At 33.4% G+C, this 15433-nt stretch overlaps 1 protein-coding gene, 1 long non-coding RNA gene and 1 pseudogene across 2 annotated transcripts in view; 2 read left to right on the forward strand and 1 right to left on the reverse strand.

Moving 5' to 3' along the window:
• Nucleotides 1–5600, reverse strand: part of LOC114718774 (uncharacterized) — a 21952-nt gene extending 16352 nt beyond the window's left edge. Inside the window, exon 1 of the long non-coding RNA XR_003737850.1 lies at nucleotides 5589–5600. This is a non-coding gene — a long non-coding RNA (uncharacterized LOC114718774). The remainder of the gene's footprint in view (nucleotides 1–5588) is intronic.
• Nucleotides 5601–5811: 211 nt separating this feature from the next.
• LOC114718773 (CBL-interacting serine/threonine-protein kinase 1) lies at nucleotides 5812–11022 on the forward strand. Its single transcript, XM_028904207.1, has 12 exons — nucleotides 5812–6195; nucleotides 6455–6517; nucleotides 8490–8561; nucleotides 8648–8755; nucleotides 8854–8934; nucleotides 9044–9223; nucleotides 9339–9551; nucleotides 9641–9748; nucleotides 9853–9969; nucleotides 10080–10142; nucleotides 10414–10488; nucleotides 10593–11022. Exons 1-12 carry the CDS (start codon nucleotides 5992–5994, stop codon nucleotides 10656–10658), a joined length of 1350 nt encoding a protein of 449 aa, XP_028760040.1. The 5' UTR covers nucleotides 5812–5991; the 3' UTR covers nucleotides 10659–11022.
• Nucleotides 11023–12649: 1627 nt separating this feature from the next.
• LOC114718770 (pentatricopeptide repeat-containing protein At5g66520-like) lies at nucleotides 12650–14933 on the forward strand (annotated as a pseudogene).
• The last annotated feature ends 500 nt before the right edge of the window (nucleotides 14934–15433 follow it).

Raw genomic sequence — 15433 nt, forward strand, 5'->3', positions numbered from 1 at the left:
TTTTTTTGTCCATAATCACAAGTCTTAAATTTAAAATCAAAGAAATATTTTATTAAATTTATTTTATAAATATATCATTTCATGTCTAGTTTATTATTATGTTGAATGTTTTTTCTTGAAAACTGTGTGTATATATAATATGAGTAAAATTTATTTGAGATTGTTTTTAAAAAAAAAACGTACGCGAAACATGTCGGAGCCAGGCCTTTCCCGAGAGTGTTATGTTTTTTTCGCTGTAGTCCTGGAGTATGCCTGAGTTATATTAATTTTGTTTTTTGGCCAACCTAAGTTATATTAAACTTGAGTAGCGAGGAGTTAAAACCGTTTTAAATACTGATTTCGGTTGGTTTATTTAAGTATTACCTTGTGTCTTAATTATAAGATCTCGTTTATAGTTTACAAATAAGGTCTTATAAATAGAATCGGAGGTAGTATTTATAAACAAAATTCTTTTCATATACTTATTTTATATTTTATAAATTATGATTGAAGGTTTCATAATCTGAACTTAAAATATTATATTTTTATCATGACAATCACCATCATTAGTGGTTAATGCGTAGGAAGATGATCATGGAGGGGCTCATCATGTGCTTTAGAGCGGTGCCGCCCCACCTCTGATAGCGTGATCATGACAAGACTAATGATGAATTAGAAAAATATTACTATTGTTTTTGCTCATTGGTTAAATAAAAAACTATTACTCTCATTCTTAACATAAAAATAATTTGAATAAATTAAGAAAACCAAATAAACTAATTACCTATAAACAAATGTGAGATAATCTCTTTAAAATATCATTGTCTAACATTAAATCAAACTGTATATTAACTTATATTAACTTATAAATTATCTAAATAAATTTGAGAAAAATAATAAATACAATACATAAAGTTTTAAATAAGTTTGAGAAAAATAATATAAATATTTTATATTTGATGAACGCCCCAACCAACTTTTATGTTAGAGATGAGAGGGAGCACTTTTTATTCCTTTGGTTCTTTTTTTTTTTTTACCACTCCTTTGATTCTTTTTATAAGCACAGAGACAAAAACAATTTTAATCATATTATTAAATTTTTAACACTACTATTTTAGTTTTTATTTATTATTGTATAATTTTTTTTTTGGGAAGATGTATTTAGTTAAGAAGAGTAAAGATAAAAAGTTATTAAAATAAAAGAGAATTAATGAGATTATTTTTTTGTTACATTTAAAAAAGACGAAGCCCAGCGTGACTAGCAACAAAAGAATCCTTTTCAATGAAGACGTGGAAGGTAAAAAAGCATCACGTGACGTGTTATTAAAGTAGGGAGGAACACTTAGCTAAGAAGGGCAAAATTATTGCCGGGTGGCTGGTTAATTAGTCAACAAATACAAGCATAAATTAATAGCTGGCCCCACACAAATTTTACTCAATATAACAATCATCGTGCCTTGGAATTATCTTTGTTTTTTTTTTTTTTGGGGCCAATAGTGCGTGGAATTATCCGAATGCTGACAAATGTCACTCAACATTCCATAGGTTACGTTTCATTTCATTCACGTGTTCGATTCCCATTACCCGCTTCGAATCATTTTCCGCTTTCACAGACACAAAGTTACTTATATATTAAAATAATATTATTATTCGATCAAGATTTAACCATGACCCTACACCTAGCCAATTTTTAAATGCCCCATGCTTTTCGTGTGGCCGTGATTTTGCCACCAATTTCCCACCAGGAAGGACCACTTTTCCCAACTGCTGATTGCAAATTAATTATTCTTTTAATAACTTTTCTGAACGTTTTAAATGTTTACCCGGACTATTTTGATGGAATCTTGTTTTATTTTATGATTTTTTTAGCAGACAGGTTAATACTGTTCTGATTTTAAACATAAAACTCATTTTATAATATAAATTATATTATAAAATGAGTTTTATATTTAAGACATGAGAAATATTAACTACGGGTTTCACTGTATTTACAGATCCTAACTGAAATTGAGCCAAATCAAATCAAACAGTGAGGTTTCGTGTATATAAAGGATTAATTTAGTTCTCATTTTCATGGTTTAAAATATAAGATTAATATGTGGCAATGTTTATTTTTGATAGAGGTTCTTTTTAATCCTTTAATTCTTTAAAATGTTTCAATTTGGTTGTTTAAATTTAAAAGTATATTCTTAATCATTTAATCCTAAAATTATTTGATTTAAATGATGAATTTTTTAATAGTCATGATTATTTTGAATATTTAACTTAGCATGTTAGTACTTGAAAAAGTTTTATCAATGTCTAAGATATGTCATTTTTTTATTGACAATTCTAGAATTAAAAAAACTAAAAGCATATCTTTTAAAGTTGAGAAAACTAATTAAAACTTTGTATAAAATTAAAAAGTTGTATGTATACTTTATCCCCTAACTTATATGTATATAGTGTCTTTTTATATAATGGATCGTCTGATGTACTACCACAGGATGTTGGTGAAATGTGGTGATAACTTGTACTCCTCCGGTCCTTAATACAGGATCTAATTATTGAATTGGTTTTGGTTTTAAATATAAGACTCATTTCTCATATTTATCAATTTTCTCTAAATTGCCCTTATAGATACTTCATCAACCATAATCAAGTAGAAGAATGAGAAGGAGTATTAAAAAAAGATGATTATGGTGTTTTAAGAAGAATGTGTCACTTTTCTTATAATTAGCTAACTTACCTAACTTTCTTAATCTAATCAAATTAGTTAGACGGTTCTTATATTAAAGATCGGAGGAGTATTTATTTTCTTTAATACATTTTCTACTCTTATATAGAAAAGTATGATGTAGATTATCTCATGGAAACTAATGAATATTCCGTGTCAAGAAGAGGGGAAGAAAAAACTCTTGATGAAGTTAATTAATTCAATTTGTAGCAAATAAAAAAGGGGAAAAATTCAAGAAAATCACTAATTGGCCAAAAAGGGAAAAAAGCGGGAATTTGACATGAAGAGAAAATTCCCACGAATAACAAACTTTCCCAGGAGCTCTGGCTTCAGCTCTTAATCCATGTGATTGATTAGACCCCACCAAAAAAGTTTTTTAACATAATCAAAGACGATTACAAAATTGACATAAAAGTTTATTAAGATGCTGAAATAAAAGTGGAAAAAAAATAGCATTCGAGGGCCCCACGAGAAAAATTAAAAGCACAGAAGATGACAGGGATGACGAAACGCACGATAAACGCCCACCACATATTTATCTTCTTGTAACCAAGAATTCCTCAACATCCTCAGACACCTCATCAGAATATAGTTAAATTAAATTTTTAAATTTTTTAAATTTTTTTGGGGGAAAAAATCTACTTAGATTTAAAATCATAAATTCTATACTGAAGAATAAAAAAAGTTGCGTCAAATTTTAAATAAAAACATTATTTAAAAAATGTAATCAATACTTCAATTTATGATTTATCATAAGGACTGCTCGTTCCTTTTAAATAGTGACTTGTAACAAATATCAGAGAAAATGCTCTTTTCCTTCTTGGCTACCTAATTCTTTTTGGATACCCCTCAAGAGTACTCTTTTAATCTTTTTAAGATTTTACGAGATGAAGTTATCTCTTGCATATTTATCCTGTGCAAATCAATTCACCCCTAATAAACTAAAATTGAAAACCATAACTTCGGGTCTGTTTGGGAAGAAAAAAATTAAGAAAAAGGGGAGAAAAAATGCTAATAAGCTTATTTTAAAAAATTTAAAAAGTGGGATTAAAATTTTTTAATTAATTTTTCTTATTATTTTATCTTACATTTTTTTCATCAAAATTTTATAACATCACTTTTTTATTTTTTTTAAAACGAGCTCATTAAAATTTTTTTCTTTTTCTCTTTCCTTTCACTACCCTCGTGCCAAACAGACCCTTAAGGATTTAATTCGTTCATCAAAGGCATCTCAGCCATTAATTTTTTTCCTTGATCGCGACAACTAAACATTACATGTGCGCCAAATGACGACAATGAGATTTCCCTGTCACCAAATATTATGCACCACTCAATTTATAAATGTAAGTTATTTATAAGGAAATTTTTTTAAAAAAGAGGAAAAAATGGAAAAAAATAAAAAAATTATTTGTAAATACAAAGAGAGAAAGCTTTAATAAAAAATTAAAAAAAACTGACAATTTAATGTATTTTTTGACATGCAATAATGTATTATAAGTAATTTATATTAACACGAGTATTATTAAAAACCAATTAATCCGTTAATTAGGAGAAAAATTATAAAGTAATTAATGCGAGGTGTGGGACCCATTTCAAGAGTGTCCAGGCAATCATAGAACATGACGAATGAATGATGATTGTCTATTACCATTTATAAATTAGTGCTCCCGCTAAAATAAAAGTCGTGTCTGTTTCGTGTGGGGCATTCCTTTGGAGTTTGAACCTTGACCCGGCCGAGTAATAATATGAATAATAATGTTATCACAATAAAATGAATTTTCATTACTTGTATTAATTAATTTGGTCATTAGATTCAGTTTTATATACCGCTTCAAATACATTACTTATTTAAATACTCTATCGTATTTAACATAATTAGTTAACTATGGGAAGATCCGTGAAGATTCTGTAACCGTAGTTAAATTAAATAAATTAATGTGTTGTGATTTGTGAGTTGTGGCTCTTAATCATTGGGTAGGGACTCAACAACATTTTTAAAATCAGAGATTTTTTTTAATTCGAATTATAAAATTCAAAATGCGTTGTAAGGAGGTTATAAGTTCAACCTTTTGTTTATATGCGCTGCAGTATTGGTGTCTGTGATTGGGAAAGTGGATATTAAATTGTTAAGTTAAAAAAAAAAGAAGAAAAAACAACACAAAAGATGAAGATCCATTTATTCATGTTTATTGCATCACAAACAGTTCATTTATGCACCAACTAAAAGCCAACTGTGTCAGCGCATGAATCTCGATATTTGAGAGTTTTGTCCTTTTGTCTTAAATATAAAATCTTTATACAAGTGTATATAAGGGTTTTATATTTAGAAATGAAGGAGTACCAAGTTCCATCCTTAACATAGATGACAGTTTATGCATATTTTAATATAAAACATCAATTTACTTATAATATTTTATCTAAAATATCCATATTAATTATAAAAGATTACTATCAAAAAATAATTCTAATATATATTATTAAAGAATATAGTTTAAAAAAATTAATACATATTTTTTATGATTAACTAACTTAATTAATTTTCTTAATATCTTCAAATTAGTTATTTAACATTTACATTAAAAATCCGATGACCTCTTTTTCTAAATATAAGAATTAGATAAATGATTTATTTTAATTTTAAATATAAAACCTAACTTACCCAACCTCCCAAACTTATAATTATTTGTCTCAAAGTATTTTTATTGATAACATGCGGTAAAAAAAATTTTCATTAAAAGATAGTTATAATGTGGGTGTTCTAAAAAAATTAACACACATTTATAATAAGTAAGTAATTTAATTTAATTTTTTTATACTTACAAATTAGTTGTTTACTTCTATTATTATATTTAAAACAATAACTCATCTAAAACAACGCACATTTTACACAAACTTTGATTTGATAAATAAAACGTGTATAGTTCCGACGACTGATAAAATTTATCATTGATATCCCGGGGAAAAATTGTAACTGGTATATATTGGGGATCACATAAAGTCATTTTCATTAGCATAAAAAAATAATTAAAAAAAAAAAACTACACGGCGCAGACGTTTCAGCTTCAAGCGCGCGCCTTAAATACCAACCCGTTTCCGAACGCGGAACCCAAAATCACCGAGCAACGGAAGGACCAAACTCTAGGCGTGCTGCGGTATTCTGGTCCTGATTTTGTTGTTTCCGATTCAAATTTGGTGGCCGGCGACGGTTCAGCTCAGCAGAAGACAATCTGTTCGGCAAAAGGATATTGGATCTTTTTCGCCGGAGACTGTGGGATCTGCACCGGAGGGTCTAGGTGATGGTGATCGTGAAACTTGGGAACAAGAAAAACCAGGAGAAGCAAGGACAGGGAATGCGACTTGGGAAATACGAGCTTGGTAGGACTCTTGGAGAAGGCAATTTCGGAAAAGTCAAATTAGCTAGGAATACCGATTCCGGCCAACCCTTCGCGGTTAAGATCCTCGAGAAGAGAAAGATCCTTGACCTCAATATAACCAATCAGGTCTGCTTCACTTCTACTTTAGTGATCTCTCTTTTACTCTCTCTAGCGTTAATCCATGCCTGGAAAATTCTAGAACTTCCGGGCCTGATTTGTTGACAGAGTTTAATGAGCGTAGGCATAAATCCAGATTTGAAGCTCACTCACAAATTTGTGGTCTTTCGTCATCTTATTCATTTTGATTCAAGCTAATAGCTATTGCCCCCATTAGCAGAATCTCTTAGTCACAATCCGTCTAATGTAAATGAATCTGGAATTGCAGATTAAGAGGGAGATCGCCACCTTGAAGCTCTTAAAGCATCCGAACGTGGTCAGATTACACGAGGTACAAAGTCATATATGGAAAAATTCTACTCGGCATTAATTTTCACAGATTGAAAATTTAATCGGATAAGAAACCAGCTGTCGCCAAGAAAAAAAAAAAAGGAGGCCACAGCTAATGTTTTTCGTCCTAAAAATAATTTGTATGGTAACCTTTTTCTGCATAAATGGTGACGGTGGATCACGAGGATGCACAGTAAAAGAGCTTGCACCAATCATGGAGGCCCTGATCTTGTTTGTTGTTGCTTCCGTGGCCATTTTTTAAAAATCCGAAATATATATTTTTTCATTAATACAAATTATTAACGAATTTTCCCTGAAAATTCTTCCATAAGACGACAACAACGAACAACACCTTCCCTAGTTACACCCACCCGTCCTTTCCCTCCCCATTACCCCCAAGAGAGGTCCACACTTGGCAGTATTATTCTGTGTGGACTCTATCCTAGACTTGTGTGGTTGCACTTTCTCAGTGCCCTCCTATCTGAATGAAGAGTTAACATCACCCAAAAATTTCAGGCCAAAATAAATCACCTATATATTTTTAACCACATATATCAGATAAAAATTTCACCAAAATATATTAATTATATTATGCCAGACGTCGTTGTTAGCCGAATATGTTAGGTTGTGCTAATTACAATAGGCTTGGATTTGATTCAATGTGAATTGAAAAAATTACTTGTCGGAGAGCTTCTCTCATTTGGTGCCCAATTTGGTACGATCTAAGATTAGTTGGGATCCATTATCACTTCAGAAATTAGGTGGTTTTCTTAAAAAAATATATACTATTAAATTATTTTATTTATCTTTGATACATGGAATGTACTCTCAAGGTTTGCCAACACTGGGTCTCTATCTTAGCTTCCTATTTGTTGGATGGTTACGTTATGTCTATATCTTGAACCGAGCAAGACAATGCGGGTTGTATTGAACAGGGCGTCTGACCTTGCACTGAACCAAATCCCCGCGTATATATATGGTTCAAGACCTCATAACTGACCTGGACCACAAAGACTTTTCCCTATCTTTGTTTGATTATGGGGGATTGAAAGGTTTAACTTATGTGTGAGCAACAATATGCCACGTATGAGAAGAATATAAAATTGAATTGGATACTAAAACCCGGTGCAAGTGGGCCAAATCAAATTTTTCCTTCACACGTAAGGAATCCGGTATTTGTTTTATGAATTTTCAAACCTTGGGTGATTCTATAGAATTTATACTCGGAATCTATCTGCATATTTTTTATTGGGTTCTTCCTTGCATAGTTCAAATCAAGTTTTACGTGTTCTGGCGTGGAGGTCGGCTGATCTCATCCGATGGGGATTTGGCAGTCGGCATCTGATGAAGATGCTTATGTGGATTCCGATTTCCACCCCACCCCCCGGGCTTCCCTGTGACTTGTGAGAATGCGCCAAATAAAAAACTCTAATTCTAATGCGGTGGTTTGTAATTAATATAACATGCATGATTACTTGGAGGTGGGCCACCTCCATGTGCTTGGTGGTCTACGAGTGGGGTCAGCTTTTTGGGATTTTTTTCCTTTCAAATATTAAATAAAAATTTAGTTTGATAATATAATTTTTACATAATGGAAGTTCTTTTGTTTTATCGTTTTCAAGCATCTATCCGTAATTATGACGATTTTCAAAAAAAGTAATATTTCATGCTTCTTATGGATAAATATTTCGTGGTCCCATGGATAATTAATTAAGATTTGGTGAGCATTCATGTCATGAAAATTACACCCACCGCTTCCTCAGGTAAGAAATGCGTCTCATTATACTAGGCTATCAGCATGCCCCTCGCAATAATGAAAGTCTTGCGCTAATAATTAGTTGACATTTTGATATATTATACTCATAAGCGAGGCTTATTTCTTATTGTACATATATGGCATATTTATTAGCCTGCATTTAATAAGTCTTGAAGCCAAAATCTGCTGACTATGATTTATAACTGTACTTTCACAGGTCTTGGCTAGCAAGACCAAGATTTATATGGTCCTGGAGTACGTGACTGGAGGAGAATTGTTTGACAGAATTGTGAGTATCATTACCATTTGTCTTCTGGAATAAATCATATCAGCCAATCACGTGGCAATGACAATGGGATACACTTGTTTTCATAGGCATCTAAAGGCAAACTTCCAGAGGCTGACGGAAGGAAGCTTTTCCAGCAGTTGATTGACGGTGTTAGCTACTGTCATGATAAAGGGGTCTTCCACAGAGATCTCAAGGTATTTCCTCCTCACATCATAAGAACAATTGTGATAATTTATTGCTGGCCTTTTTGACTTATACCTCATACTGAAAAAATGACGCTATATTGCTGCAGCTGGAGAATGTACTTGTAGATGCCAAAGGCAACATAAAGATAACCGATTTTGGCCTAAGTGCTTTACCCCAGCATTTTAGAGTAAGGGTTCTTTTAAGCACGCCTCGATGACTAAGTATACCATATTAAATAAGTATTCTCACACTGCATTATTTGGTCATTGACTTGTGATTACTGTATGAAAATTCAGGCAGATGGTTTGCTGCATACCACCTGCGGAAGTCCCAACTATGTGGCCCCTGAGATTCTTTCTAATAAAGGATATGATGGCGCAACATCAGATACATGGTCCTGTGGGGTCATCTTGTATGTTATCTTAACAGGATATCTTCCGTTTGATGATAGGAATCTTGCAGTTCTCTACCAAAGGGTATTCAAATTCTGCCCTTCTGCTCTCCTTTACCAAAATTACTTTATAATTTCAGCAAAATAAATAGTTAGAAGATCATCTTGATTCTATTTCTTTTTGATGATGATCTGTGCAGATTCTTAAAGGGGATGTTCAGATACCAAAATGGCTATCGTCTGGTGCAAAAAACATGATAAAGAGGATTCTTGATCCCAACCCTGCTACTCGGATAACAATGGCTGGCATCAAACAAGATGAATGGTTCAAGCAGGGCTATATTCCAGCAAAGCCAGAGGATGAGGAAGAGGGCGTATATATTGATGACGAAGCCTTTTCCATCCACGAAGTGGTATGTAACTTGCTACTCTATTTTTGTTTTTTTTTTTTGGCTTGTAATTTTTCTTTTGACCTAACCCCGAGCTATGTTATTGGCAATAGGCTCACGAAACAGAAGATAAGAGTCCTGGATCACCAACCCTTATCAATGCATTTCAACTGATAGGGATGTCTTCATGCCTTGACCTCTCTGGCTTCTTCGAAAAAGAGGTGAGTGTGAAAGTATTTGGCATAATTTTTGCTGTATTTAACTATTCTTCGCTTCCGAAGGATATTTCCTACGCATATTCGAACACCTCTGTTTTGATTTCTAGGATGTCTCAGAGAGGAAGATAAGATTTACGTCCAACCTCTCGGCAAAAGACTTGATCGAGAGGCTTGAGGACATTGTGACAGCAATGGGATTTACCGTCCAAAAGAAAAATGGAAAAGTTGGTACCGTTGCTTATACTATTTGGATGACCTTTCTCCATTACCATCATAAATAAACGAACCTTTGGGTTTGCAATAATTAACGTCAGTGTATGATCAAATATTTCAGGTGAAAGTGATACAAGAGAACAAGGCGCGTAAAAGTTTAGGCAACCTCACTGTTGCAGCAGAGGTAGGGATTATTCTTATATTCTGTCGAATTTTAACATAATGATTTGAAATATGCAGATCAGTAGACCAATCTAGATATAAGAAGACGAATAATATAATCACGTGGGTCAAATTTTTCATTTTCCAGCGTCACTCACGACCTTCATTTTGCATCTCTTTTATGATCAATTGATTTGTTTGGTGTGCATAAAACCCTAATTCCATTTCTGCAAATGACTACATGCTCATTTTTTTGGGGGCATATGAAATGATCATCATTTCAAATGTGACAGGTTTTCGAGATAAGCCCATCCTTGTATGTAGTAGAGTTAAGGAAATCCTATGGAGATTCTTCTGTATATAGACAGGTTCGCCCTCTCACACTGTGTCTCCCTCTTAGTCTCTCGTAGCTTTCGTCTTTGCAAAACCAGATACTGATGTTTATATGCCTGTCTCCTATGATATGATGCAGTTGTGCGAGAAGTTATCAAATGATTTGGGGGTTCCGCCAAGGACCGGAGCGCTCGTAAGTGGATAGGCCTCTGAGAACGGAACTATTAGAAGCCATCCCTTGTATATGTCTTTTCTAGTTTTCTCTCTTGAGAGGTAGCGTAGCCAAGTAGATGAATTAAAGTGTCCATAGCTATGTAGTACGTTATTCATGTTGTCAGTTGTAAGCTAGCGATGTGCATTTATACTGTAAAATGGGCTGCAGTTCAAACATTATATTCAAGGAAAAACATTTATTACACCTTTTTCTTAGCAAATTTTTCGCCAAATTTATGATATGTAGATCGTAGAGGATTACTTTGAGCAGTCGGTCTGGCGGTGAATAACGGAAATTTTTTGATGTTATATAAAAAATTTTGGTAATAAATATTTAAGTTTTGCTTTAGCTTTTACTCTTGGACGGCATGTTCTTTCTGATCCCCCTGTTGCTGTGTAAAATCTAAGCTGGTAATAAGTTAGGCTCTGTTATGCCTAATTTGCCTTGACCTTGCCCTCTCTGATTGGGCTTTTCTGTAACCCCAAGTGGACTTTTTGTCCCTCACCTGGATTTATCGGGGCTGTCTTTGTAATGATGCCCAAAAAGTAGAAGTTCTGCCCAAGTCTGGTCTTATAATCAGATCTCCTGCTTAATTTTTTCACCCATGAAACCAAACTTCATTCAAATGACAAAGCAGGTCAAATTTATTAGGATGTTCAAGTGTGAGTGGATTTAAGTTGATGTGACGAGTTACACATCGAATGGCGCTATGATTGATATGTAATATATATATAAAAGAAGACTGACGCATAAATTTAAATATTAAATTTTTGAGTTAAGATATGATATCTTTTCAATATTAATCTGAAAATGGGATTGGCTCTGCTTTCGTCAAGTGACTTCACACTCCAAAAGAAATGGCTCTTTACAGCAAGACTTATAGGATCACTATAATCGAGTATTCAAAATTATTTATTGCGATAATCTTACTCTTCAAGTGTCGAAATCATTGTAATGTCACTTTTGACTAATGGAGAACAAATTGATCATTAATTCTAAATTAACTTTTTAAGTTTATTTTTGTTTACTTATTTTTTTTAAATTTTTTAATTTCTTAAAGAGTATTTAAGGGATTGAATAACAATATCTATATAACCAATAATAAATAATACATCGACACATAGAACCTATGATAATATTAGTAGTTGAACATTAATACAAATAAACAAACTTTTTCCCTACTTGATAAATACCTCGTTGGAAAATTGTGTGACACTCTAATCATGACATGTTTCAGTTAAAAAATAGAGGTATCAATTACTTTACATTGTTTTGACCAAAAGGGGGAAAAAAAAAAACTTTACATTGTTGAACCTTGTACTAGCTACTCCTGAATGAATATTTTCAGAGCAAAAATATTATTTAGCCTAAAGTTAATTAATTAACAATCAACGTCAATGTTTATTAGTTACGAGGCAATATTGTAATGATTTTAATATTTGGAAACTTACTTAAATAAATAATTTAGAAAACCCAATTTTTATTGTAAAATAATTTTTTTGCCAACCGTAAAATAATTTAGATACACTTTAATCCTTAGTTATGTTTCATGAAAATTGTAACTTGCTATAAACTTCATGTGAATTGTTATCATTAATATATTGGTAAAGACCATCTGATTTTTGGCATGAATATACTGGCATCCTCAATAGACATACACATATATACTCAATGACATTGAAGACTGATATATATACAGATATATAATATTGATGCTTTATAAATTACAACTAATGATATGTATTTTAATAACACAAATTAATTATCCAATATCTCCTGTGCAATTTTGATTCGCTACTCTTCCTTCATTTCAGTGGTCCATCCGAGGCAAGCTGAAGCTGTCGCCAAATCGGTGAGTTAGGATTTCCTACCTAGTATTTTGGCTAAGAAGCCAGTCGTCGTTTGAGAATTTAGGTGCTTTTTATTTCTAAATCTAATTAATTAGCTAGTTTACTGCCAAGTATAATGGGAGGACCATATTTTCCACATCAATCTTGATATGCCTGATTTTTATTCATAGTAGGAACGAGTGATATGCCTACTTATGGAGATTTTCGATATCACGAGTGAGAAACCGAAGTGCAGAAGCTCAGACCACTAGTCTCAATCGGAAACCGAGAATGATTTCGCTTCACATGCAGGTCCTTCAGCCTAGCTCAGTGAACCATTGCTTGCCAACCCGCTATGGAGTTGAGTCATGCTCATCCATGGCTGAACTCAAGCAACATCATTCCTTCTTCATTAAACTCGGCCTCTCAACTAACAACGATGCCATGGGACGCATAATCAAGTTTTGCTCTTTGTCTTCAAATGGAAATTTCCCCTATGCTGTCCGAGTTTTCTGCACAACTCCAAACCCAGATGTGTTCATCTACAATACCATAATGAAAGGTTATTTGCAGAACCATCTGCCCAGAAATTGCATTCTCTTGTATTCATTGATGCTAGAAGAATCTCTGGTACCCAATAGTTTTACATTCCCATCTGTTATAAGAGCTTGCTGTGTTGATAATGCTATTAAGGAAGGAAAACAAGTGCATGCCCATGTTGTGAAGTTCGGGTTTGGAGCAGATAGTGTCTCCCAGAACAATCTAATTTATATGTACGCGAATTTTAAATCCTTGGATGAAGCTAGAATGGTGTTTGACAAAATGCCTGTTCGAGATGTGGTGTCTTGGACTACTTTGATTACTGGGTATTCTCAATGGGGATTCACTGACGATGCCTTCAATGTGTTTGAACTTATGCGGAAAAGAATTCTGTGTCTTGGAATGCGATGATTGCTTCTTGTGTTCAAAGCAATCGTTTCCAGGAAGCATTTGCTTTGTTTAATAAGATGGAGGAGGAAAAAGTGGAGTTGAATAAGTTTGTCGCCGCTAGTATATTAACTGCTTGTACAGGACTAGGAGCTTTAGAGCAGGGGAAGTGGATACATAAACATATTGAGAAAACTGGGATCGAATTAGACACAAAACTTGCTTCAACGATCATTGACATGTACTGTAAGTGTGGTTGTCCGGAGAAGGCATTTGAAGTTTTCAGTAAATTACCTGAGAAGGGAGTTTCTTCATGGAACTCCATGATTGGAGGGCTTGCAATGCATGGGAAAGGAGAAGATGCAATCAAACTTTTTAGGGATATGGAGAAGGAAATGATTCCCCCTGACTACATAACCTTTGTGAATCTTCTTAGTGCCTGTGCTCATTCAGGACTGGTTGAAGAGGGGCAATACTTCTTCCATTACATGATTAATGTCCACGATATTGAACCCAAGAAAGAGCATTATGGCTGCATGGTTGATCTGCTTGCCAGGGCTGGAATGCTAGAAGAAGCAAGAAACATCATAGATAATATGCCAATGAGTCCTGATGCAAGCATATTAGGTGCCCTTCTTGGAGCTTGTAAAATCCATCATAATGTCGAGTTAGGGCAAAAGATAGGCAAGATGGTTATTGATCTAGAACCTGGAAATAGTGGGCGATATGTGACATTAGCTAACATATATGCCAATGCTGGAAGATGGGAAGATGTTGCTAACATAAGAAAGTTAATGAATGATAGGGGAGTGAAGAAGGAACCAGGTTTCTCCATTATTGAAATGGATGGAGTTATGAATGAGTTCATTGCAGGTGAAATGGCTCATCCTCGTCCGGATCATGTTCAAGCGCAAGCGATATACGCCAAAGCCGAAGAAATGTTGGAATCGATCAGGTTGGCTGGCTACGTTCCTTGCACTGATGCTGTATTGCATGATCTTGTTGAGGAAGAAAGAGAGAATCCCTTGTTCTATCACAGTGAGAAACTTGCAGTCGCTTATGGCTTGTTAAGGACTAAACAAGGTGAAACTCTCCGTATCACCAAGAATTTGAGAATTTGTAGAGATTGTCACCAAGCAATTAAGCTAATCTCCAAGGTTTTTGATCGTGGTATAATAATAAGAGACAGGAACCGGTTCCACCATTTTAGCAACGGAGACTGTTCTTGCAGAGACTATTGGTAACTGCTTGAAGGGATGTGTTGATAGAACTCCTGTATGTCTAGTTTTATGCCTCACTTAAAAGCGGCATGCATAAAGCATAATATGATATATTTATATTACCACATAATATTCTGGCCAAAAGAAATATACTACCACATAATGTAATATCTTCATATTAGCACCTAAGTGCCACAAGCATATTGGTGCATAATTGTTTTTTGGTCAGAGATCTGGCAATACTTTCCAATTGATAATTAGAGACTAATGCTCTCATGATAGATAAATCACCCAAACGAGTTCTGTCTTTTCTAAGAAAATTTTTTCTATACATAAGGCTTGATTCATACTCAGGACGTCATATTTAAGAAACTCAACAATTAGCATGTATCAAGATTTATTTGTTATTTGTGCACAATCTCATTTTGTTTGTAAACTAAATATCAATATATATTTAGTAATAAATTCAACTAAATGTTAATGTGTACTTAATTATAAATTACTATGATATTATTTCAATAGTAGAGAAGAAGAATAAGACCGGTTTATTTATCAATAAAAAATTTGTCCCATGTAAGGTGATTTCTATTTGTAAAATCGGTGAATTATGTAACACTGACTTAGCTCTTACATGGGTTAGTAAGCTTTTCTTTATGAGTAATATTTGATATTTTTCATGAGGAAAAAAGTTCAACTTCTTCTAAAAGAATAAATGGCCCTTTGAGTTTATTAATTAAATTTTCTTTAGACTCGCTGAGTCAACTCAACCAAATTTCCCATTTAAGTAAAT

Source organism: Neltuma alba, unplaced genomic scaffold, assembly GCF_004799145.2.
Source record: "Neltuma alba isolate B1F8T4 unplaced genomic scaffold, ASM479914v2 tig00011867_pilon, whole genome shotgun sequence".
Lineage (NCBI taxonomy): Eukaryota > Viridiplantae > Streptophyta > Magnoliopsida > Fabales > Fabaceae > Neltuma > Neltuma alba.